The sequence below is a fragment of the Notothenia rossii genome (genome assembly GCF_949606895.1).
Source record: "Notothenia rossii genome assembly, chromosome: 5".
Lineage (NCBI taxonomy): Eukaryota > Metazoa > Chordata > Actinopteri > Perciformes > Nototheniidae > Notothenia > Notothenia rossii.
This window is the reverse complement of record NC_136903.1, coordinates 23577375-23604712: the sequence shown is the minus strand read 5'-3', so window position 1 is coordinate 23604712 and position 27338 is coordinate 23577375. Positions and strand designations below refer to the sequence as shown.

The 27338-nt window shown below is 40.7% G+C and overlaps 1 protein-coding gene across 3 annotated transcripts in view; it reads left to right on the top strand.

Annotated features, from left to right (window-relative positions):
- The window catches only part of osbpl5 (oxysterol binding protein-like 5), a 47837-nt gene that overhangs the window by 6583 nt on the left and 13916 nt on the right, over positions 1 to 27338 (top strand). For 2 of the 3 annotated variants that reach the window (XM_079679976.1, XM_079679978.1), the window contains exons 2-5: positions 5260 to 5321; positions 25547 to 25702; positions 25897 to 25970; positions 27152 to 27226. In XM_079679976.1, coding sequence (XP_079536102.1) covers positions 25567 to 25702; positions 25897 to 25970; positions 27152 to 27226 — 285 coding nt within the window. In that variant the 5' untranslated portion in view covers positions 5260 to 5321; positions 25547 to 25566. The remainder of the gene's footprint in view (positions 1 to 5259; positions 5322 to 25546; positions 25703 to 25896; positions 25971 to 27151; positions 27227 to 27338) is intronic. The other variant, XM_079679977.1, reaches the window with a different exon arrangement.

Here is a 27338-nt window from a genome sequence, read left to right as displayed (position 1 = left end):
AATATGTTTTGGTTTTATTCTGAGTAGCAAGCCTTGCTAAGGGACTTTGCCAGTCTCTGAAAATGATTGGCAGTGTGGACACCTCATGTCAAACGCTGATAATCTGCAGTTTCAAGAGATAAGCCGCAGTGTCTGTGTTGAGTCTACAGCAGGGTTGTTTTAGGTTTTTGACATAATTTTATTAAAAATGTTTTATTACGTAAGAGTTGATGCTGAGAGATCCTTATTATGTCATGGGTTTACTGTCGGCCTGTTAAGACCTCTTTGGTCATCATGGTGCTCTGTGCTGACTCCATTTTTTTTTCTGCCTGGTGATTTTCTCACGTTATGGCAATTATTTGACTAAAGACAAGTTGTTCAATAGCTATCATTGTAATGTCACAACTTTGTTGCTTCAGAATATAAATAGAAAAGCATTGTATTTTTTAAGCAGTAGTGTGTGTGCAGTCTTGGTGTTCCTAATAGAGTAGTCAGGTGAGGGGAGAAAGTAATACTGTGTTAGATTACACTAAAAGGATACTTGTGACACTCAGTCGTAGTTTTCTTTGCCAAGTAATCACGCATCGCCTTAACCTTTTAAGGAGACCTCAGGTTTCAGACCAAGGATGGCTTCCATGTCATGGGAAAATCACCTGACTTCACTCTTAAAGTGATACTTTGCCCGAAATATATCTTTTGGGTATTCAACTATCTTTGTATATGAACTTTTGGCTGTAAAAAGGTGTTTCATCTGATAGCGGCCATGAACAGACGACAATGCTACAATGGCCTCCAACAGTGACTAGGTTGCACACAGGAAATAAACCAGAAAATGACCATAGAAACTAGGGCTGTGCCCGAATATTCGTTCGTTGGAGTACTATTCGGGTTTCAATTTCGGTATTGGGATATTTTTATTTTTATTTGGCCAAATTGAATTGATTGAAAACTCCAATATTAAGGTAAGAGCTTGTGCCTCTTCGGGGGGTGCTAACACTTAACCATAAACGTTATCGTTTACTTTCTCCGTCTTTATGTAGATATAACTTTTTCCCCGTTAATCTCCGTCACGTTGTTTCCATAGCAACAACAACTTCCTGTCAACAGCGCTAACTCTCCTTCAAAATAAAAGCATGTCCATACAAAAAGGAAGCCAAGCCAAATTACACTTGAGACATATACAAGTGCAAGTGCAACCACTGTTGCAGGAATTGCTTCTCTGTACTGCCTCACTTTAGTCCTCATGACTCCCAGCTTCTTGCATTTCCCAATGCACCCCCATCCCCCCCAACTGTTATATTGTGTTTGGGTACATACATCTTGCTCTGATCTCTGTAGTGATGCACAGGGGTGACATTGATATTCATCATCTCATCTAACTTCTGGTATGGAAGGGTATTTTTTTTGTTTTAATGTCATATTGCTTTAATCCACAATACATATATGTTGATGATGCAGCATTTGGCCACTATTTAATTTTTACCTGCAGCATTTATACCAGATATAAAAAAACAAAACAGGGAAGCTTACCAGAACATGAGGCTTGGCATCACTATGGGAGATACCACGGCTACTGCCAGACTTGGAGATGCCATAGAAACAATCATACTGTAAAAGCCTTCTGCTTTTGTAAACAACAAACGTGTAGTTGAACTACAGTTCAGAATCTGATGGCTTTCTCCTTGTAAACCCAAGCTATTGATGTCATTTTGACAATGTTGCAATAATGTGGTAAGTTCCCAAAAACACATGTTGGATAAATCAGTTTGATGTAAATGACAGTTTTCAGGCCATACAGCCAATGATCTGTTGATGTTATCTTATCCAGACTCAAACAATGGCATCAATGCTAGAAAAATATTTAAATCAGACGTAATTGTTACCTTCCTAAATACAAAGTCAAATTAGATTGTGGATTTGGAAAATCTTGACGTCCGTAGAGCTTATTCGAGGCTGAGGAGAACAATGTCATACCTTTCATACCATGTCTCCTGTTATACAGTCTGCATTAAAACACCCCTGTTCTCCCATTGATGACTACAACTCTTACAGAGCGCTTTCAGTTGTACTTAAGGTCTGAATCATTCACTAAACAACCTTGTTATCAGAGCCTAATTTAAAGACCCAGTGGCCCACAGCCACAGGTTGCTCATGAAGATAAATTGACATTCATGTTGAATATTTAGGTAATTCATATGCAGAATGTTGGGCTCTAAATCAAGTGGAAAAATTGTGTCGCTTACTGCTTATATTTAGAGCATTTCTTTAATAGTTGGTAAACACTTAGACCGTTAATCTTTTCTTTTTTTTAATGAAAGTAGTGTAAAACAGTGCAGTGAAGTAAACGTTCAGATACATTTCCAAAACAGTCAGTTTTACCAGTTTTATAGACTATGCCCAGGAAGATATCATTTAGTTAAATACACTGCTCTACAGCTCTGTTTGTGTACCTTGCATCACAACGTTTGTTCTTTTTCTTTCTAGGGTGCAATCTGTATGGCCTATATAGGATAAACCGTATCTTTTAATATGTTTAGTCTATTCTGTATCCTTGTCATTATCAAGGGAACGGTCATGCGTAAAAAAAGCATTGGGACATGAGCCCCATGTTAGATTGTTGAATATTAGTCCCATGTTGCTTACTTTTATTGCGCCAACCCATACTTAAACTTAATGGCACAGACAATACGCCCCAGAGTAAGAGGTTACAGCATGTTGTAAAGCTTTTCAGTTTACTTAATATTAAGTACCCTTTGACCTTGTGTCATTCCTGTCAAATCTAATCTGCTATCATTATGAGCAGTGAGTGCTTACTTTCTGTACCCGAGTCTCAGTCTTCTGAATATCCAGCCTTTTTGCAGTGAGGATGATAAAGCTTATGGTCTGTTTGTCCGGTGTTTTCACTGGTCAAACAATAAACCCTTTTATAACCAGTGGCACCCATCAGCCTCTATTTTCCCTTTTGATAACAAATTGATTAAACATTGAGATCCAGAAGCACATGAAGGACATCTAGCCTCTAAACACACACTGACCTATATTTTGCTTTTGATCTCCCTTCATTGCATAGCTCTGTGTTACCTGCCTACAACCTGCTTTAAAGTGTTTTGATATTATCAGTGATTTGCCTGCAATGTGGTGTTAAATAGATCGAAATAAAATCTAATATTAGACTATCAGGCTGTTGTTATCACTGATCAGTTTTTCTCTGGATCTAGACACTAGTCATGTAATTATTCACACCTTTCCTATTGTTTCCCTTAATGGAGCCAGAGATATAACCATAAATCAGTGGGCAGGACCTGGCCTTGTCCACTCCTATGAGTCTAGTCTTGGCTCTCTTGCTGGGAAAGTTAGCGCTCTTAGCTCTCAGTGCTCAGATGCAAATGTTACTTACTTGCATGTTTGAGTTATACAATATGCATGAGGCAGTGTTTCAACCATCAATAACCATATAGTTTTCAATATCAGGGCTTGGGTGGCTAATAGCTCCCAAGCTGTATTTCATTCGACTCGTTAAAGCTACAAGTAGAAATTGGTAGTAGGAGACTGTGGCAATCTCACACCAGGGTTTTAAATGCGGTTTTTATGGGTAATTGGTTTATTGTTGGACAGCATAACAGAGGTAGACGGGAATGAATGGAAAGGGATAAAGGCAATCTCCTACTCTTGCAATTTTACATGGCATGTTTTATTGCAGTGTGAATCGGTCCTAAGAACAGACCTAAAAGCCTGGTCAGAGTGAGGAAATGTATGTAGGACAGCTGGGAGTGTGTATTAGAAAGTAGTTTTGGAATCCTTCCATTCAAACCATGTCACTTTCTGGGTCAGTGCTTTCAGTTACTTTTGAATCTTTGTTCATGTCATAAATGTTCTTGTATCATATGCCATGCATTTCATACAAATGCTTCTTTTGTGTGGGACTAAATGGGTAAATAAATAAAATAGATAAAAATGCTGTTTTAGTTAATATGAGGAAGTCATGGTTCTTCCTTCCCTCTCCACCAAGTCTTTCTGTTTCCCTTCACTTGCTGTCTGTGTTTTGCTTACATCTTCTCTCAATGCCTCCCCTCTTTGTCTTTGCCCCTTAAGCGCTGTCAGCTCAGGGATTCTCTCTCAGTTCACTTCTTATTTAGGTTAGACGTACTCAAGTGTTATGGCTTCCTCGTTTGCTCAGCGTTTGGGATTTAAAGGCAAAGATTGTGTCTCAGCTGCCCAACCCATTTTACAGATGTTGGTTTTCCGTTAGATCATTAACTGTGGTGTCATAGGCAGAGATCCATGGCTTTGCATTATACTGATACTGAAAACCTTGGTAAGTATTAGGGATGTTTTAGTGAAGTTCTTCTACCTGTGAAATGGCAACAATCCATCACAAATATTCATGTTATAGGATGCTTTTGCAAATATTGTTTAAATGTCATAGAGACAAACCGCTTGTAGTTACCATTATATTGCAATTGTGGATGTGATTTTTTTTACAAGGATTCATATTAATTTCAGTAGTTTACTAATATATGTGTGTGTTCTTTTGCTGCTTGTTGTTTTGATTTGGTTTTCAGATATGTGGCTTATCGCACATCCCAGCTGTTGGAGAATGCATTGTTCTATGCACGGGCAGGATTTAAAAGCATTTTAAGGGAATACAATAAGAAAAAAACAAATTGGGTTTTGAAAACAGCATTTGTATCGGTAAACAATTAACAATATACTGTATTTGAAGTAGAAGCATTTAGAGTCAGTCAATTTTAAGATTAAAATTGTTGGTGTATTTAAAATACTGTGAGATTCCTTCAGTATTCCTGGATTCACATCCTATTAGGGTGTGTATTTGTTTTGTGTTTTGAGTAGTACTCCTTCATATTTCTGTTGACTTAGTAAACACAAACTGAACAGAATCCTTTTTCTTAACATGAAAAAAAATGGACAGTTCTTCTTGCTGCAGTGATCGGTTATACTTTCACTTTCAATTACCTTGTTGAATTCGATGATAGATTGTCAAGTAGTTCCTCAGTGCTAAATATATGTTAGCTGGAGACTGTCAGTAACCATATGTTTGAGCGTGGTTTGTGTGCATGTGGTAAACAGACGTTTGGCCCAGAGAGACGTTAGCGGCTCCCTTAGGAGTGAGAATGGGTTGGGTGGAGCTCCACCCTCCTTAACACACTGGTGTGACCAGGAGGGGCATGGGAAGGAGAGACACCGGGAGTCAAGCAGTCGGTGTGTTTTTACCGTGTGGGTTAAAGTGAAACCTTATTCTTATTTTTTGTTTTTCTGCAGGTGAGACGAGCTGCTCCCACAAAGGCTTCTGGATGCGGTGCCTCCTGCGGCTCAGGTGAAAGGTAAGCTGAGCCCTCGCCTGCGGGCACACTCTTTATTGTCTTAATAATGTATTCGCTGGGTTAAGGTGGCTAGCTATCAATTTGTACTTAGTTAATCAAGTGGTTTGCATGCTTTATTCACATGTCATTTCCCAAGTGTTTATCTATGAACCGGTTTTCTCTAATGCGTCAGTCTACTTTCAAAATCTGACATAAATGCCGGTTCATTTTTAACTCACTTTTTGAGCAGAAGAGAGAATTGGACCATGTCTCTCAAAGTGTGAAGTAGATCTGTTTTATGCCGGTTTTTACTGTACATTTGCTCTCTAGCTTTTTGATCACAGTGTCAGTTATTGCTGTAAAACCTTGTTGACTTCTGCATTCCCAAGTGAGCAATTATGTGTCGGCTACAAAGTTGAAGCCCAGGGCAGCATTGAAAGAAGATAAACTGTTTGACAGAACTGTGAGCGGCAGCTTACAGGGTGTGTCAGATTCGTTTGGGTTAGACGGAGCAAATGTTTGGGTTGCACAAGGACAGTCGGCTGCAGAGTGGTACTTCAGATAGATACGCAAAGCCCTAAAACCGGTGGTTTGCCTGGAGAACATGTTGATCCTTCATTCAGTGGCAGAGGAAGTGTAATGACTAGTTAGGATTTCTTTTTTCAGCATTGGATCCTGATCACACTGTGTATTTTACTCTTTATGGTGTTTGTTGTAAAAACCGGACTTGAGTCATTCAGCTGTGTGACACATCTGTCAATGGGGCGTAAAGATAGAAACTAGGTGATCTTATTCAAATAATTGTTGAGTAAAAGTACCTTCAGTTGTGATATTATTAGACTGATAGACACATTGAACTTGCATTGCTGTAGTATCTGGAGTTTCCTGCTTTGCTGTTCCATACAGACCTAAGGTTTTAGCAGACTGTAGCCATGAAAACATACCACTGGCCTGCTCATATCAGTCAGGAAGCATTTTAATTCAGCCTCAGTGTGCGAAAAAGTACACGTCCCACCGTCCGGGACGTGTTATTTACAATATCGGACAAGTAGATCTTTCAATTGACTTGTCCGGCGGACAAGTGACGTTTTTCGCCCGGATTTATTGTTATATTATTGATAGATTCAGTTTACAAAAGGCAGAACTCATTTGCAAATTGGACGTGTCCACCATTGTTCGTTTAGAAATGTTAGTTTCGGTTCTGTTTGTCGATTCCTAATGAAATGCATCTCGCCGCTTTCTGTACAGTTAGACGAGGGCGGGGCGGGAAGTGTAGCACAGTGGCAGGGTTGGGAAGCAAAACTCGGTTCCGAGTAGGAACAAATAACAATTGTCCGTTCCCGGGATTGATAAGAGTTGTGAGGACAGGAGGCGAAGCCGAGCCCCGCGGACCGCAGCTCCCTCTCTCTGCTCCGGATCAGCTGATCGCTGCATGGTGCAGCTCAGCGTCTCTCTCTCTCTCTCTCTCTCTCTCTCTCTCTCTCTCTCTCTTTCTACACACAGCGGATTCACTGCCCGTTTAACAGCCTCATCTTTGTCAAACTTTCTTATGTTCTTTCTCTAACTCGTAATGAAGGTTATTAGGACTTTTAGCTCCTTTGTTGTTAATATTGACCGCCATTTCCTTTATGAAGTGAAGCAGCCTCCCTGTGTCCTCGCGCTGTAATCATATCCCCGGACCCCCATACTCGGAGGAGCACAGGGATGTCAGTATTGTTTATGAAGCAGGGTATATAAATTATTGAAATTAAAATACTATCTATTTACTTTTACAAACAGTGAGCAGCTGGGCAGCTGCAGCATGTGTATTGCAGGACATGTGTAAGCGTCTTTGAGTTTTAGAAAAGCGCTAGGCCTATAGGCTATAAATATAATGTATTATTATTATTATTAGGCCTATGTGTTGGACATGTGTGGTTGGACTCTGTCTCACAGGCAGGTTGCAGCATGTGTGTTGCAGGACATGTGTTGGACACACAGATTGTGTGGTTGGACTCTGTCTCACAGGCAGGTTGCAGTGTAACATCAGAGGAGACTGGGCCAATTGTACATTCTTAAACTGCACCACTTAGAACTAACAAAACAATGCAGAGATTATGTTTATATAATTGTATTCAATAACCGTAATAAATTAAACAGTATGAACTGATTTGTAAATAGGAATAAAGATTTGACTTAATGTTTTCATAAATATATTTTTCTCCCAGTTTGTCATGGGACTTATTTTTACCCTCTCAAAGAACCGGAATCGAGAACCGAAAATAACTGGAATCGAAAAGCAGAACCGGAATCGTTAAAATCTAAACGATACCCAGCCCTATGTGTGATGCAGTAAAATCTTACATAAAAACCGTGGGAAAATGTGAAATACGATGGCGAAGAAGAAGATTCCAGTGGCCCCAATTTGTGTCCATTCTGGACAAGTGAAAATGTATTCGGACAAGTAAATTGCCAAACTCACTTGTCCATGGACAAGTACTCTCTAAAAACTTTTTCTCACACTGAGCCTTGCCCAAGTTGTTTATCTTGGCATGTGTTTGCAGCATAGAGATGCATGAGTTTGAACTACAAATTACTAGGGCTGTACCCGAATATCCAAATATTCGTTCGTTGGAGTACTATTCGGGTTTCAATTTCGCTATTCGTTTTCTTTGTTTTTTCCCTGTTTTTTTTTTTCAAATTGAATTTATTGAAATCTCCAATATCAACGTAAGAGTTTGTGCCTCTTCGGGGGGTGCTAACACTTAACCATAAATGTTATCGTTTACTTTCTTCTTTATGTGTAGATATTACTTTTCTCCGTTAATCTCCTTCACATTGTTTCCAAAGCAACAACAACTTCCTGTCAACAGCGCTACCTCTCCTTCAAAAATAAAAGCATGTCCATAAAAAAGAAGCCAAGCCAAATTACACTTGAGAAATATACAACTGAAAGTAACAAACACAATGCGATATCCTTTTCAATTTCAAAGAACACAAATTGGGTTACATTAACAAATAACTATAAAACAACAATACTGTAGAATAAAAAAATGAATGCCGTGAATACACCGAAATACACGTGTTGAAGCGGTTCGCTGCTGAAGTTAAAACTGTGATCCCAATTTGGTCTTTCTCTTTTTTAAAACAGCATAGTATTCTAGTATTATTAACGCCATTAACCACTCCTTCTCAGCTCCATCTGACATACAAGCATCTCCCCCAACCTCCACCGCTAGCATTTCTCCCCCCATCTCCCTTGACCTCCTGACTCCTCCTCCCCAGCGCCGCCTCTCCCAGTTCAACCTGGTTACCCCACTTGAAATACTCCATCTGATTGGTTCCTCAAATCCCTCAACCTGCTCCCTTGACCCGCTACCCACTCCTCTCCTGAAGTCCTGCCTCCCTGTCCTCTGCCCCTATCTTGCTAACCTTTTCAACTCCTCGCTGTCCCATGGAACCGTACCCTCTGCCTTCAAAACTGCTGCCGTTACTCCAATCCTCAAAAAACCTGGTCTTGATCCCTCCTCCCTCACTAATTACCACCCAATCTCCAACCTACCATTCCTCTGAACGCATTGTAGCCAAAAAATTCACTGCCATCTCCAAACCAACCAGCTTTATGAACCCCTTCAGTCTGGATTTCGTCCTCACCACAGTACAGAAACTGCACTCGTCAAATTCCTCAATGACCTCCTCACCTCTGCTGACACTGGTTCCCTCAATATTCTCATCCTCCTCGACCTGAGTGCAGCCTTCGATACCGTGAGCCACAACATCCTGCTCACCCGACTCAGGGACATTGGTATTGAAGGTATTGCACTTAGATGGCTCCAGTCCTACCTCACTGAACGATCCCACTTCATCTCCCTCCCCAACCACTCCTCTGCCACAGCTTCAGTCACCCAAGGCGTTCCTCAAGGATCAGTACTTGGCCCCCTCCTCTTCATCATTTACATCCTGCCCCTCGGTCAGATACTCCGCCACTTCAACCTGGACTTCCACTGCTATGCTGATGACACTCAGATCTACCTCAGCACCAAATCCCTCCATAACCCACCCCTTACCCACATCGATTCCTGTCTGACAGCTATTAAAACTTGGACGCAACATAACCTCCTCAAACTGAACAGCAACAAAACAGAACTCCTCCTATTTGGCTCCAAATCCACCCTCAGCAAGGTCACTAACATAACACTCACCATCGATGGCACCATTGTTTCCCCCTCCAATCAGGCACGCAACCTTGGTGTAGTCTTTGACCCCACCCTCTCCCTCGAACCTCACCAAACAGTCAAAACCTCATTTTTCCACCTCCGCAATATTGCAAAAATCCTACCCTCTCTCACCCGCCCCGCAGCCGAAAGACTAATCCATGCCTTCATTTCCTCCCGCCTTGACTACTGCAACTCACTTCTTTACGGCATCAGAACTACATCCCTCAACAGACTCCAACGGGTTCAAAATGCAGCTGCACGTCTCCTCACGCATACACATCACATCACCCCAGTCCTCAAAGACCTCCACTGGCTTCCTGTCTCCCATCGCATCAACTACAAAATTCTGGTCCTCACCTACAAAGCACTCCACCATTTGGCCCCCCCTTATCTCACAAACCTTCTCCCTCCTTATCAACCCCCACGATCCCTCAGATCCAATGCAGCCGGACTCCTATCCATTCCCACATCCACACTCCGCAGCTTTGGGGACAGAGCCTTCTCAGTGGCAGCTCCTAGGCTCTGGAATTCCCTCCCCCAAGATCTCCGTGACTCTGAGTCCCTCACAGTCTTTCAGTCCCGCCTCAAAACACATGTTTTCAACTCTGTCTACCCATAAGCCCCCCCACCTCTCAATCAACTTCCTCTTGACTGCCTTTTTATTTTTTTATTTTACTATACTTACTTGTTTGCCTGTCCTTGTTTGTTTACCCTCCCTCATATTGTAAAGCGTCTTTGAGTTGTGAAAAGCGCTATATAAATAAAATTATTATATTATTATTATAGTTATATTATAGTATATGTTTGTCTGGACCTGGTCAATGAAAGACTCATATTTGAAGGTCATGACCTTCTAAAAATGTATCTAAAGGACAAGTAGTTCCAAATGGGTTGACAGGCAGAATAGATCAACAGGAGGAGTACTAGTAATGCTTAATAGCATCTGCATTGAGAGTACCTGGCCGTCTCCTTTGATCGGCATGCAAAGCGTAATATAATGAGATCAACACTGAGGGAGACAGAGTGAGATTTATGTTTATTTATTGTGCTGCTGGAGAGACTCTTCCTGCTTATTATTGACACATGGTAACCCATCTGGACCCCCTACTTCTCTTTTTAAACGGCATAATAAAGGCACAAATTAAAATGTCGACCTCTTACTTATTGGGGCGGAATTAGAAATCTATTTAGTGGAGATCTCAAACGTTGGCCAAGACAAAGTCTGTACGCGCAGATAAATACCAACAGGGGACAGTTTGAAAGCAAAATGTTCTGTTATTCGGTTGTACTGATCCTCAAAGGGGCAATTTGTTAGCCAACTGGGGCCTTTCTGCCTGCAGTTTGCATTTTCTCCCTGCACCTGCATAGTTTTTCCAAAGCCATGCAAGTGAGGTTAATTGGCAGGTAAGGATGTGAGCGTGGATGTTTGTGTGTCAGCCCTGTGATTTTTTTTTAGGTCTTCTGCCTCAAAGTAAAAGTGGATATAGGTAATGGATGGATGATACTTTAACATGAAATAGCATCTTTAGAAGAGCTATTACCGATTGTCCATTCTTGCTTATAAATACAATAAATTGTGTGAATGATTAGCTCTCTGGCGAGGACAAGCCTGTGTGTTTTATCAGTGAAAAGCCTGGGAGCGGCTGACGGCTCCTATTAAATTGTCTGTCATTGTGGGATTGATGAAGGGACAGAAAGGCGACAGGTGGTAAACAAGAAACTGAGGATGGACAGGATGTTGGAGTTGTTGATCTGTTGACCAAAACCTTCATTATATTTGTCTAATGAGGCACTCGGTCCTAGCAAAATAGTGAAGTGAATGTTGAATAAAGCATCAGACAGATGGATAGATTGCCACTTATACTCTAGGGTTGCCAGATGTGAAGAATATATGGTAGTAAAATACATTTTGATGGAGAAAATAATGTGTAAAACATGGAAACCCCTTATAGGTGCATGCAGTTAACATTTGGCACTATTCATGCACTAAGAAACTGAACAGTTTAGCACAAAAAGCTTTTATACATTCATTATTATCTTCTTCAAAGGGATAACGGCCTGCTGAAGTCAGGCTGTGCAATCTTTTGTTTTGTATATGGCCTTTTGAGAAATGTGACTAGTCAAAACGTTTGTCTCTTGTTGGAGAAGATTAAATAAATACGGGAATTGCTATGGCAAAGAGTATTTACATAATCTTGACTGGTATTGTAAAAAGGGGCTGGAGGCAACTTTAGTTTTTGCTATAATTCATGAAACTATTGATTTTTCAATATTTTTCAATTGTAATTATGATGTCAGAACAGTTTGGATACACCCTGCAATATAATAAGGTGATTTGACATAGACAGCAGTAGAAGGGGAGCACAGTGGCTGTTTAGTCATTACACCTACAGAAAGGTTTAGCCTCATTACATTACGTAAATGTAGCTTCTGTGGTGGCTTGTGACACAACTATCAAGACTGCTTTGACTAAGAGCAGAACTTTTAGCTAATTTTCTCAATTACCCCTTATTCAGTGTTTTGCAAATCATGAACACGGCTTACTGTGGCGATATTCATTTATCTTTGGTGTGAGAGCACCGAGAAGTCCAATATAGATTATCGGCCAACTTGTTCTCCCTTTGGCAAGAATTGATGTGTTGTGATGAGATAAGAGAGGCTTGGAGTTTGGTAATTGGTGTTAGTTGGCTTGTTCTATCATTCTTTTTTTGGATATAAACCTGGAACTAACTAACTATGCATTGAAATGCAGACAAACAAGGCTGTTTCTAGCCAGCAGCATTCACCAACCTTGTGTGTGCTAAATGTTTCTGTGTAGGTGTGTGATAGCTAAGAATCTTTTTTTAGACTTCTGCTCATTCCCCCCACAGTCTCTTCTTTGCTGTTTGTTCATTCATAAAGTCCTATAGCTGCAGTATAGGCAGTTTTTCTTCCAGTTGAATACTTCTCAAATGTTCTTTGCTCCACGTTTTACCTGGCAAAGCAGGTTTATATTTATAGCCATCTAATTTGTATTCAGTTTTAAAATTAGGCAGTCAGTTCCTTTTGCCAACAACCAGCTTATGAGTCGATGGGAAGGCAGAAGCAGCACTTTTGGTTTTGAAAGAGATACTATTGCAGGGATCATTAGCATTGTATATTTGCCAGTTAAAATGCCCGAAACATATACAGTGTACAAGCTATACTTTATTGGTTCTTGGCAGCTGGTGAGATGAAGTGGTATATAACCATCTGTATTGTGGTTCCATCTCGAAATACATGGCATAGAGCTGGAGGGAAGGTTATTTTTATATTTGTTGACATTGCCAAACTATTAGATGGGTATTTTTATACAGTAAATAAACTGCTCTGAACACAAGCTGGTGTTTCCCAGACATACTGTGTATTCTGCTCTCACCTTAAACCATGTGAACTTTCTCGTGTTGCCTATTCTTTCTCAGCAAACTTCCTGCTTTGCCATCAAACAGATACATAATTAAGTCCTTGTTAATGTAACGTAAATTGCTGTTGATCCCTGCCCCTTCCTTGTAGCAATGTTGGTATTTGAGTGCCTTGCTGAAGGGCACTTTGTTAAGCCACATGCCCCCGGTACCGGGGGCAAAACGCAACCTCTTGCAAGAAACAGCGTCTGAGGGCTTCTTAACATTTAATAAACTATGAATGTGTCATACCCACTTAACGGGAAGAAACGCAGCTATCAGACAATATTAACAATTTTTTGCAAAAAAAAACATAAGGGTAATAACAAAGGCTCTGAATTAGCCCAGAGCAAAAAAATGCTAACACACTTAGCACACAACTCACGTTAAAATACCCTTATTACTTATCGTATCTGCACAAACAGAACTTACTAACAGAGATTCCATGGATTCCAGACATATAAATATCATCACTGAGCGATCAGAACTCGCGGCGAAATGACAACAAACAACAACGAAATTAGCTTTACGGGAACAAATCGGAAAATAAGTCTTACCATTGCTGTGTTCTGATCAAAAGTTGTGTTCAATGGCAGTAAAACGATAAAAACGCTGCTGACGGTTCATCCATAGGTTAGTCCAATGTGTCTGTGACACTTTGAAATGATTACTGATAGTCCATCATTCCATTTTATGTTAATAACGGACAGTGGCAAGCCTTGACTTTTATACCTAGGCTCTCTGACCCCCCCTCCCCCCCTTCCCTTGAAAATAATAAATAAAGAAGAGTTATTACGTCACAGCGTATACTTCAGCGGAATATCAAAACAATGGCCCGGGGTGCAAAACGCATCAATCACAGCGACTAGGGCTGCACGATATTGAAAAAAACTGACAATGCAATATTTTTTTCCCCTGTGATATATATTGCAGTTTTTTTAACTATATTTAACCGGAAGAAGGATTTTAGTCACGGACGCCTGGATCTTGTTGACTCATCATACCTTAAGTCATGATCTAACATGTAAGGGATAATGTGCAGTGACTTGGTCATTATGGGGAAAAGAACACCGTCATGCCGATCTAGATCCCTCCGCTTCGCGTCGGGCTCCTGATCAGCCTGTCGGTGTTCTTCTCTTATTACATGGCCACATTCTCAATAAAGTAACGATATGACTCCCAATATTAATTTAAATGCTTTTGTGGATTTAGAAAATGATTTTATTGATTTAAAAAATAGTTGTATGTATTGATTTGAATTGACATGCATCCGCTAAGAAAAATAGTCCGTTGTTACTGTTTGAACTAACGTACCAACGGCAGGAACTGCTTCGATAGCGTTTTTGAGGAGCTTTTTGATTACAGATTTGAAAACATTGCTGCTTGCTTTAAAAGTAGCACAACTCATTATGTCAAACCCTGAGACCTGAAACAGACCAGACCAGACCAGACCCTGAAACCTTGAGATCTGGAGACTGGCATTGAACATGAAATGTGGCTGGGTCTTTCAGCATGACAATGATCCCAAACACACATGTTTCAGGCTCGAAAATGACATTCCCAGAACAAATGACCATATCTTCCCTTCTAAAAGGGTTAAATTAATCATCTTTTTTCTCAAAGTAATGATAAACCTGTGAGTTGGATGTAGAAAAGTCAGAATAAATATAGATGTTTTTAATTTCAAAGAAAATTCAGATTGGACATGGTAAAAAAACTGTAAATTATAGTGTCGGTCCAAAAAATATTTTGTACTTATTGTGAAAACTAACCTTGGATGATGGGCAGAGATGGGGTCTTTACTAAAAAAAAAGTAATATATTACATATTACTTTAAAAAAAAGTTATATATTACACTACTTTGTTACTGTCTACATAAAGAAACTCGTTCCTTTACTCGTTACTTTACTTACTTTACTCGTTACTTTACTCGTTACTTTACTTGCAGGGCCGGCCCGCTCCTCCCGACAGGCAGATCACGCAGACTGCGGCGCACCTACAGTGTAAGCGCGCCACAGTTTTGCCTCTGCGAGACTCCACTTGCAACCCCAATTACTATTTCATTAAGGAAGACATAACACAAGTCTTTCTTTTGATATGCTCTTTAATAAAATAGGCTACCAGCCTACCACAACAAGCTAACAGTCTGTGAAACGTAAAGACACTAATTTATGAAACCAGTTCAAGACGCATTATTCTTATTCTTATCATTCTTTATGAGCTTAGTAACGGTAAGGTATCTAATTACTTATTTATTTAGTTTTCCATAACTTATTAACTTAGCAACAGAGATGGTCAAACTAAAGTGGTAGAGACATGGCAGAATTCCTACAATGAAGCGGGAAATTGAACTGTTCACCCTTGAGAGGGCAATCAAGAAAAGAGAGTGAGCGGCCCCGTTGAGGAAGTTTTCAGATGAAAAGACTCAGCCTTGTTTATGCAGCACTGCACGTGGAGATGTGGACGCGCAGATTACATAGGCCTACATGTATACAAACCTGCGACGGAAACCCCTCTTGTCTGTCAGTGAGTGTGATCATTTTATAAAAGTAACAAAGTAACGCGTGTCGGGGCAATGTTAGTAACTAGTGTGATTACTGAATTATAAAAGTAACGTGTTACACTACTCTGTTACCGACAAAAGTAATATTATTACAGTAACGCGTTACTTTGTAACTTACTTTGTAACTTACTTTGTAACGCGTTACACCCAACTCTGATGATGGGTTAGTAGACTAAAAGCTTTAGGAATCCCATGTTGATTGATGCAAAACAAGTGATATTTGACCTTTTTAGACAGATTTAGCAAAAACCTCTTCTGGGGCCATTTGGGTGGATTTTCCATATCTCTGGCACCCCTTGCTGGATTTTGAGATGTGACATATCTTTCTAACCGTCAGAGCCAATGGAATCGAGGGGAACTCTCACATAGTCCTTATTTGGTAATGTGTGTGTGTTAGATTGCCGCATAGCCAAGACCGGAAGCAGCAGCCACTCTGGTGGCTACCATTAGCAGCTAACTTTTGCTCTGCGATTTGTACATAAAAATGGAATTATGGATTATAAATGAAATATTTTTTTTATACAGAGACATTAAAAACCTATGGATTAACCGATTCAGCCGTGTTTTTTCTCGTTTTAATGCCATTGAACACGTCTTTTGATCAGATTAACAGCTACGGTGAGACGATCTCCCTAGAAGCTCCGTAAAGGTACGTGTTGTGATGTCTGTGTTTGCTTCCCCTGTCGTGAGTTCGGATCACTCAGTGATGATACTATATACCTAAATAATCTGTGGAACCTCAGCTTTAATCGGATATCTTGTACGATCTACGATAAGTAATAAATGTACTTTTATCTTGAGTTCTGTGCCAATGTCCGTTAGCATTTTTCGCTTCTTATGAGACTTGTGTTTTGTTTTGGTAAAAATGGTTTCGATCGTCAGTTATCTGAGATTATTCCCGTTAATCTGGTATAACACATTAATAGGTTCTTAAATATTAAGATCCCCTGAGACACAGTGTCGTGAAAAAAAACCCAGGGGGTTTAACAGGTTTTAAGCAATAACACGGCTGCTTTATTACAACAGTTAGGTATATAAACTTGAACATGTTTGTTGAAGGGCTGACTGAGCTTTGCTTTACACTATGGGTATTTGTCTTATCACATCAAGATGACAAGATATGTGAGATATGAAAAACAGGACACCGAATTAGCATTGTTTACCAGCCAAATGCAGATAGAAGTATGGTAGTGGTTACAATATTTGCTTTTTCTAACCAGCCAAGCAATAATAAGATATTAAATGACTAGTCAAATTTGAAAATTCACTTGCCATTTGGCTTGTGGCTTGTACGTTATGCATGCTGAAAAACAAAGATAGTACAGATAACATTGGAATTAATATAACTCTCATGAACATAGACTGTATATAAAAAGTCAACATCACCGTGAGTTTGTAGACTGCTGTTTTTCAGCCTTAAGTTTGGCTATTTGGCTGTCACCGTCTTGGATTTTTTGTCGTCAACGTATCGGTTTCTTTTTTTAACCATACATGAGAGTTTAGCTAAGTACGATCTAACACTGAAACAGTCGTATACTTAATGAACTATTAACACAATGTAAAGGATTAAAGTCAAAGTAAAGTAAGATGAAAACAAGGACAACAACCAAACTAGACATTTAGTTGGAAGCAACCTGTCCATCACTAGGTAGATACGCCCTAAAGCAGGGGTATTCAACTAAAATTCAACAATGTCCAGTTAGAGAAAATCTCCCCATGCAAAGGTCCGGAACATCAAAATGTCTAAGTTGCTTTATGAATTAGTGTGATATATATTGAAGTAGCCTGTAGCTTTATCAACGTCTGCATGTAATCAACAACTGACTGCCAATCAAATAAAGAAAGTACAATTCATAAACAACAATATTTATTGTCAATTAACATTGAACTTTACAGATATACATTAAATACTGTGGATATGTGTAATGTTCCTCTCGGGCTGCATTTAAAAATAAATAAAATAGCTTTTGAAAATATGTGCATCTTAAAAGTGCTTAATTTTAGATAAATAAGATAAAGTGTAGCAGCTTGAGTTTCTGTTTTTCTTTGTTAACCGTTTCACATCATGACTTAACAGTTTCAGACGATTATAGAATAATATCAGTCTTTACACATCATAACAATTGAACAGTTTTAAAGTTTCTCTTTCTTTCCCTCTTATATTGCAGTCCTTCACTCACTTTGTTTTGTTCAGTGCAAGAATTGAGCTCAAGCTTGTCCTGGCAGGAGTTTAAATCTGGGCTGAAGTGGTGTAAGGGCCATTCTCATACACACATGCAGGTGCTCATTGGTTAGCCTCGGTTAGCCTGCCTGGAACAATATTTAGTTTTAGTTTTGATCCTGGTGGACTGATCATATTGGGCTCTGATACTGCTTATTTGTTGTGACCTCAGTTCTGACTTGAGAGGGAATGTTTGGTCAAACACTTTGTGTTTTGTCTCATAGTGGCGTTTTGGCACTTTTAATGCGCGCCACGGTCTCAGAAGAAATGGGACACACTGGTTCTGTGCTCCCAGTGGGCAGGATGAACATGAATGAGTCCGTCCACTCAGGGTTAAAAGCTCTGTTCTCACTGTCCACTTTCCTCTTCTTGGAGAGCGCCATGTGTAATTATTTGTCTCTCCCTGTCTGCTGCTAACACGCCTGTTCACTCTCCTCTCCGCTTCTCTCCCTGTATCGCTAATTATTCTCTTCACTTACTTTCCTCTCCGCTTCTCTCTGCCGCGCTCTCATCTCTTCTTCTGTGTTTCTCTCCCTGTATCGCTCACTCGTCTCTTTCGCCCCCTGTCGGCATCCGTCAAAATTGAAATCCCCTATTAATGTATTGATTATAGGTCCGGGTCCATATAGGTCGGCGTCTGGGTCCGGATCCGGAACGCGGTCCGCCTGTTGCCGACCCCTGATCTAGAACATACTCTGCTTCATGGAACCATAATTAAAAAATATATATATTATGTTGTATTAAAGAAGACTTCAAACTAGTGATTGAGACCATTATCTCATTAAGTAATTATTTACTGGGAAAATAAATCAAGTAAGGAGTAGGGTCATTTTCTTGTGGGCTTCTATACAATCTGACTTATTTTTGCAATTATTGAAGACATTTTATCCTGTGTGATTATTTGTCCCAGGAAGTTGTCCGCTTCAAGTAGGGATATGATTGGAGAAAATACACGTAAACAAACACTAGAGGCAGAGGAACCCAGAGAGAAAGATGTTTAAAGATCTCTGCTTTTATTTGGATAGAGCCTTATCTCTGGCTCTGTTTTCAGAAACATGTTGGTTAATATTTTTCCCACCCCTTGTAGAGAATCGTAGGTCTCATTTTCAGTCCGTGTTTACCTTGCGCTTTCCCTACTCGCTGATACACGTCTCTGTTCCCTGACACACGTTTCTGTTCCCTGAGACACAGTGTGTACGCGGTGAGGTTGTGTCTCCTGCCAGTCCAACCTGAACCACATTGAACAGTGAAGGCGCCCCCCCCCCAACACTCAGACTCACAGCTGAGCAAAAACGTAAACAACCTCGCACAACTTTCCTGGACTAGATACAAGCTGAAATTCCCCATCAAATGAGCTAGACCTAAAGTAAGTTAATAGAGGTTCATGGACTAGGAACGTGGTCTACTATTCCCAGATGCTATTGCAGCATCTGGGAGGTGCATGCTGGGTAGAGCACGGAGAAGATTGTGACCTTAAGGTATAAGTGGAGTGAAGGTTTACTTTTGTAACGGACCTCACACAAGAAAGGGAGTTTCCTATTTTAAGTAAGATCAAATGGGAACTCTGTCTGGAAGGCATTTTCTCCATTTAAGTTTCTTAAAATATACTCGCACCCCCCGCAAGGCTTGGAATAGAACAACTAAACCACACATCCTCCCACAGAGTCCCAAAATTAGCCTCCTTTTTAAATGGTAACAGCTGACCTAGTTCTACCTCCTTCGTGTCCTTCTAGACAGTAGTCATAGCTTTAGAACTGTTTTAGATCTCAGTTTCTAAGGCTACTCTCCCATTTCTTAGTCAGGACAACAGCTGTAACACTCACTTAAAATATTTATATTGCTTATGCCTGCTCGTGGCAGTCATTGGGACTGACCCTAGGCCCAGTGTGTACAATTGTATTTTGCAAGATTTATTTGAATGACCATTCAGATGTGTGTTGCTCTGTTATGAATGAGGTTAAAATGGTATGCATTTTATCTGAGAGATACATGTTCCAAGTAATATAGTTGTCAGTTCGTTTTTTAGTGAGGTGTACTGTTTTTCTTAACAATAGTTACATGTTTTACAGGATATGTCAGTAGATGATGACAAATGACATCCTGTTTCTTTTGAGGAAATAATCAAGCCAACCGAACATGTGGATGTTGTAAGGATAGTAACTATGTCTGTGAGCAATCCTGCAGCGGAGGCAGTGGTTGAAATGCACTGCACTTAAGCAAATGGAAGAACACATCTTGCTTGTGTGTGAATCCCCACTCCCTATGGTTCCATTTGAATAAAAACAAGTGGTCTTAGTGCTGCAGTATGTTGCAGAGTTCATTGTTGATGCACATACTGTACTTGGTGTGCCTATTGGTGTATATCTAGGTCATAGGGCCACCCATTAGTCCTTTCACTGGAGACGGGGGATAACGGGGTTGGGGGTGCTGAGGGAGGACAGATGGGAGTGATGGAAGGATGAAGAGAGTGTCTGGACTTAATCTGGGCCATCATATTAGCAACAGCTGGCTTGATGATGCCTGTCAGAATTACAAGGCTCTCACACTTACACACTCAAGCTTAGCAGATTTTGCAGTTTGCACATTACAAGTTTTCTAGTCAAGACCACAATAAATTTGGTTGAAGAAAGTATGTCTTTTAATTTGCATATTATATAATTATTCCCGTATTGTGCAATCTTTTTTATACTAAATATGTGTCTCGCTGTACATTTTAAACTGTGAAAAGTGTATCAGTCAGGGCAAACTTGTTGAATTATGAATATGCATGATGAAATCCCATAATTGAGTTGGATGAAGATGTTTCACAGCCCTTTTTAAAATGGACTGCATTGTTGCGCGCCTGCCGGCATCAGGGGGGTGGGGGGGTTACATTTTCCCTTCTTCTCTCAAACTCTTAATGTTATTTGCTCATGTAAGCTAGCTTTTTACTAGACTCATAGCTGTGATGCTACTAGAACACCACATGGGTAAAAGAGATGTTAAAGAGTAGTTGACAGGGATGGGGTGAGGGGACAACATGCCTTCTATATCAGGGATCCTGAACTCTATATGACACTTCCTCCTTAAAAAGCAGTAGTGTTGACAGGTTGACAGCGTCTGTGGAAATCTTTTTTTACAAGAGGACAATTTATTTTTACTGTCATTTATATTGTTTGGTTCAGTTTTCACACCATAGTAGTGTAAAACCGTTTACCCACAGTAGCTCCTGAAGTGCTGCTTTGAGACCGCTGATCTAATCACTATTTTTACTTTAATCTAATAATCTAAACATTGATATAGTGCAGAGTTGTTGAGGCAGAATGTTAGCACAGTAATGGACGGTTGACAACTTAAACCCAACACGACACCATGTTCCCAGCTGCTCCAGTGTGCTGTGAATGTGTACTCAATCAATTGAGTAAACTTTCTCTCAGGCAGATTTTCAGGCAGTGTTTTTTTGTTGATTTTAGGGTTGTGGATTTAGATAATGTGTAACTTTAGTCCTCTCTAGCAATAATATATAATAAGGGCCCATATCCACATGTTGCCTCTTCTGAGGGCCGACATTTCTTTCAGTTGATTCCAATGAGAATGATTCAAACAAACTGAAGTAAAGTGCCAGAAACGTAATATAGACATTAGCGGGGACAAAAACGATCATGATAAAGACCAAAAAGCCTGTTGTTTGAGAGGATCGTACAGGCAGACGCAGAGTATTTCTGTCGGTTAGTGTTTCATCTCCTCCTTACACTACAGCTGTCAGACTGTACAGTTCATTTAGACCCTGTTTAAGAACAAGCATCTTACAGTGGGTTTTTTTGCTGAAAAAATTATGTCAAACAAATATATGGTAGCACAAAGATATAGTTTTAGTCTAGTAAGTCTATCATACAACAGTGGTAGTATGTTGCCAAGAAATGGTCGTCATAGAAACAATAAAAAAGCACTGGGATTTCTTTTTTCTGATTAATTGCCTAGGAGCAGGCGCCCTGCCAGCACCTTTCTAACAGAAAAAGGCGCCATGTGCACACAGGCCCTCAGACAGACTAGCCATGGTTACTGTCAGCCACTCTTTCCCCAGCCCAGCCTTGTGTGTCCCTGAGAGAGCATTATGCCTGTTATCTCAGTCAAGCATGTTAACAACATACAGGTTAGAACATGTCAACATGACTCCTCGCTCTGTTTTCCCTCCCTCCTCCTCCCAGTTGGTGAAATGATTACTAAAAACGAGCATGCCCCATGGGACAGCAATAAGTGCTTTCACCTCAACAAGGTAACTGTGGGTCAGACACTTTTTGTTGTTGTTGTGTTTTACCCCTCCTACTTTTCATAGTTCAAGGTTAATGTTTGACACAGGAATGTGTGTTATTGACTGCCCTGCCGCTGTTATCTTTTCCACAAGTCGTTCCTATCACTGGGTAAATATTAGCTGAGCACCTGCCTCGCATTGGCAGTTGTAGATTGAGTCTAGGTTCGCCTAGCTTGCCAAAGGTTATGTGCATTGTGGAGTGAGTTGTGGAGGTTTAGTATAAATGTTGTGTTTCAGTATTAGTTGAAGGTCAGTTAAAAGTTACAGTGGCTGCTTAGAGAAGCAACAAACTGCTTGAATTTGTCCTTGATTGCCATTGCACAGGATCCCTTTTATATGTTCTCCTTTGTCAATATATTAAATAATCATGAATCTTGAAAACACCTTTCTACCAGCATACATATAATATATATATATATATATGTTATACTAATTTTAGGCACGCTGATAAATCCAAATGTCCTTTTGCTGTACATGTTCAGTAATGCTTCCCTTCACATTAACACTTTCTCAATTACACACACTTTATCTTCTCTTTAATCTGTAAGAAGGCCATTACTGAACTTCAGCTGATACAGTACCCTCATGCTTTCAATATATTTGTGCTTGAAATCATTGTGTTAAAATCAAGTATTAAATATTATTTTCTGTCGCCTTAAACTTTTAACATACTCACGAATAGCAGTATTGCAATGAAGCAAATATTGTTGATTATAGTGTGATTTTATAAAATGGATCTCTGATGTTGTTAGTTAGTCTCTGGTCAACTGCTGGTGTTGGTTCTGTGCCCTCACATGTGTTTGAGTAATGCACACTCAATGCGGCCCGCTCTGCCACTGCTGCTGAGACCGGGGATGAGCATTTTCTCATGTGTAATCCTCCCTTCAGTCTACAGCAACACACATACACTCACGGCCACGTATGCACTTCCACACACTCATTTATTATGCTTACGTCATTCAACAAACTCCACACAATCACCAGTGGAATGGCTTCTGTTTAGGCTCAACTGACAGGCCCACACGCAAAACTAACACATGAAGCATGCGCGGATTCCACACCCATGCTCGGTCTAGACTGCGTAACATGCTCACACACATAGTCCCAGCGAATCTCCGCCCTGCAGATGTGACAACCAGCTGTGATTGGTCTGTCCCGTCGCTCTGCATGTCTGCCCACATCTTGACCCGCCCTAGGGCCTGCACTGTACGCGGTATTAATTCTCCATGTGTGACTTTCCTGATACAGTTTGGCCGCCCCTTGCAGGTACCGTGGTGTCATTTCAAAGCTTCATGCTCTTTTCCACAAAGCCTGCATCACACTCAGAGTTCCCAGCACTCTCCTACACATGCACACATGCACTGCAGCATCAGAAAGCTATTTATAGACCTGCTCCACAAGGACGGAAAAAAATCCTCTTTTTCGATAATAAATAATATTCCTTTTCCTCTCTCATATCTTGGTTGTTCATAGCAGCCTCTTTGGACAAAGGAGTAGAGGGCAGGAGGAAGAAGGGCTCAGAAATGAGAAGGGAGCCAGGAGGCTGAGGGAATGAGTCACAGAGGCAGGGTGAAGCAAGGAGGAAGGCAGGGAGTGGTGCACGTCCATACGGATGTGTATTTTTAATATGTGCATAGACTTTAGGTACTTGCAGAGGGAGGGTACATTTTGTTAACTGCCAGCGTCCTCAAGCGCTTCATGCTGTTTTCAATATGAATATCAAGTATAAGCCTTCGTCAACCCACAGGTTTTATTTCCATCAATTATCAGTACGTCGTACACCTTAGCGAACGGCACGTTCCTCATGCATTAGAGTAATCCCAGTTGAATGTTGTGGGAGAGCTGAACGATGAATCAACCTGTGGAAATATTCTATGAATGAATTTTATGTAACGCACTGTTCTAGGTTATTATAATTGATGGCTCGTAGGCGAGACTGCTCTGTAGGCTGGGAGACAGTGGGACTTGTCTACTGTGTTTGTGCACTTAAAGAAAAATGAATGGGATGATATTGATCAGAGCGGAGAGCAGTGTGGCCGTGCAGACAGACCCAGGTGGTAACAGCTGCGCCCCATTAACCTCAGCAGTATACCGTCAGCTCCGGTTTGCTCTGATCAGCCCAGCACCCAGTTGAACAAGCGTACTGTTTAAATCTGTCTGGAAACAGCCGTGACCCTGAGCAGTTGTTAATAACGTGCTTACAATAGTTTGCTACCTCAATCGTTAAATAGCTCAGTAGAGGAGAAAACAAGGCACCAGAGATGGTAGAGAAACCGGGCAAAGGAATGCAACGTCATCTTGTGTCTTTGTACCAAAGAAGATAAACATGCCTGTCATTAAATCCACAAAGATGTACAGAGGCTTAAAGTCTTGACACCGTGTTTGTCTCTTGTTTACTGTAGGCCTATTCAAAGACCCATTTGGTGTCTTTTATGAAGGGATGGGATATAGGATTTGTTTTTATATCTCATGATTAAAAACGTAATCACAATGGTATTTTCGGTTAATAGAGAAGCTGTCAAGTGAATTATCATAATCAAATAAACAATAATGATTTTCTTTTTGAAATACACAAATGACCATGTTAGAAAAAGACAGACTGACTTAATGTTGCTATTTATTTGTATCCTTTGTTTATTCTTAGGGGAGGCTTAAGATCTATGATTACTTTTTTAAGATACATTTTTACACAACAACACAGGATGTTTACTCCAAAAACAAGTGTTTTTAAGAGCCGTTTAAGGAGCATATTTGAATTAATGAGGCACATCTGGTGATTGTTTTATCCAGGATAGTCATCCCATGCCTACTTGTGTTTTTCTAAGCATTGTAGCCTTAAATCTGACTAAACCTCTCTTTGTTGTAAGATAACGACATTAAGCTGCAGAGTCTCAGCATGATCCGGCCCACATCTGCAGGAGCTGCATGTGGACCCTTTTGTGTGCCGAGATGTGCATATTATAAGTAAATGGGAATCCTCGTGGATATCAAGGGATTTACTGAAGAAGCGAGCAATGGCCTGTTGAGGCAGGCCGACAGGGAGGATGGAGGATTTGTGGCAATGATGGTGGGAGTCGTGTTGAACACTGAGTCTCTGTAGCCGAGTGACTGAAGTTGTTTAGAGACACTAACCGTCATATACACTAACAATGTGCAGACTGATCTGCTTGTCACTGCCACGCACAGGGCTATTATGTAGACAGGCTGACATGTCCTCGCACAGTAGGTCTTTGTTAGTGTTAGAGAGGAGAGAAAGGGCGGGGGTCCAGACAGACCAACATATACACAGAGAGAGAAGGAGCGAGGGTGAAGAATAAGATCTTTAGAGATGGTGACGCAGGGCGAGGGAGCAAATACGATTATATTCGATAGAAGAAAGCTGCAAGGACAGGATGAATCACTTGTATTGTTTTTAATGCCTAATAATAGATGAAGATGAAGATTTGTGCAAAAAATTGTGTTGAAAATGGTGTTCTAATCATATTTTTCTTTCTTCCTTTCCTCCGTTTCCTCCTTCATTTCTTTCCTGTTTCCCCTCTGCCCTCTTCCCCTGTAGAGGACACGCAGGCTGTCAGGATGAAGGAGGAGAATTTGTTCCATCGGAGGTTTTCTCTGTGCCCCAACGCAACCTCCCCACCCAAAATTGACCCCCGAAGCCTCACTCGGAACCTGTCTTATGGAGGAGAAAACGACCTCTACAACCTCAGCTCAGGTACCAAGAGGTTAATGTAAATGTCACAAAGTATGATAGTGTGCCACTGGAATCCAGTGTGTGTGAAATGATGGTGTACTGTGACAAACCTCAGCTGCGGCTTGTTATCTGCGTGTGTGGCTGCCCTGCTTTAATTGTCTGTCCGCAGATTTATTCACATTTGTATGTGACTGTGTGTTGTGGGTTCCCACCAGGCAGTGACACAGAGAGGAACGGTCTCTCCATGCTGAGTAATGAACTTAGTCCTGCCCAATCACCAGGCAGCAAGGTAAGAACACAGTTACTGATTGGGCAGCTCAATCTAACTCATTAGGTGAGCTTCTTTCCTTTTGTATTCTACGATGATTTATTTTCCTCTGTAGTACAGATCCTAAGTAGACAAACCTACATTTCTTTCATAAAATACTCAAAGCTGTCACATCTGTGGATTTGAAATGGAAACCAGACGCATTACTTTTGTCAAGAATCAGCAATACCCAACGAGGAATTAATAACATCATTTAAATCCAGGAACTGCACCAAAGCTTTGGGATTGAACTTGTCGGGGCCATGGTGGGAACTGTGTCTTTAGCATCACATGCCATGTATTTGACCCAGACCCTAAATGTCCTGGTACTGCCTTTGTTGCATTAGTTCTAACACTCTGTTTGCATTCCTTAGTAATACTAATTAAGAGTGGTAATTCAATGTTTCCACTGGCAACTGGGCAATCTCATTTTGTCTTGTTTCCTCTCCTTTTGTTGCTTCGCCTCACACCGCAATATTGCTTATTTATATGTGGAATAATTGACAGGCGCAGCTGCATCTGTGGCCTTTGCCCTCTCTTCTATTCTAAAAGCCCTGATGGGACAATAGGAGACTGAGCACTGCCTTAACACTTGCATGTTATCATTTACACAGCGTTGTTATATTGTACTACGCTTTTAAGAATGGCTTTTTTAACACATAAAGATAAGACTTAAGTGTATGTGTGGGCTCACCAAAAGATATTGTGATTGTTATTTGTTTAGGGCATTCAGATCAAGCGGTTATGCAATTAAACTGAGAAATGGTAGCAAAATCTAACACTGAGATTCTAATCCCTTCTGATCAGTGGAGCCCATCAAACAGTAAGGGCCCTTTGATGTCTAACCAAGGAAGTTAGTGGGTTTGTGGTCACACTAGCAGCTGCTTTGAAACAGACCACCCGCCTGCTTCATACAAACTTGTGGCAGATCAGATGAGCTACGTGGCTAAGGGAAGAATAAGTCAATGTGGGGTTCAAAAAGAAAGCAAGTCTTGGCACCTGTGGGGTGATATCACAAGAGCTAACTGTGTATTGTTTGGGTGATATGTCTTTTTAAATGATAATACATTTCAAATGCAGTTCTAGAATCTCTGCTGTGTTCTTGTGTAGTTTCTCCCTTTTTCTTTATCCAAACTGCCTGTTTCCTCTCCTCCCTCCCCCAGTCTGAGTCCAGGATGTTTAATGGTGTCGAGTGCCCCTCCCCCACAGAGAAGCTGGCCCGGAAGGAGTCTCTCAAGGTACACAAACATCAAAACCTTCACAGTTGTGAAACATTTTAAACATTATCATGCAGTTTGGAAATACTGTTAAAGGGCAGGTCATGTATCTCCTCAGTATCTGTCCGTCTAA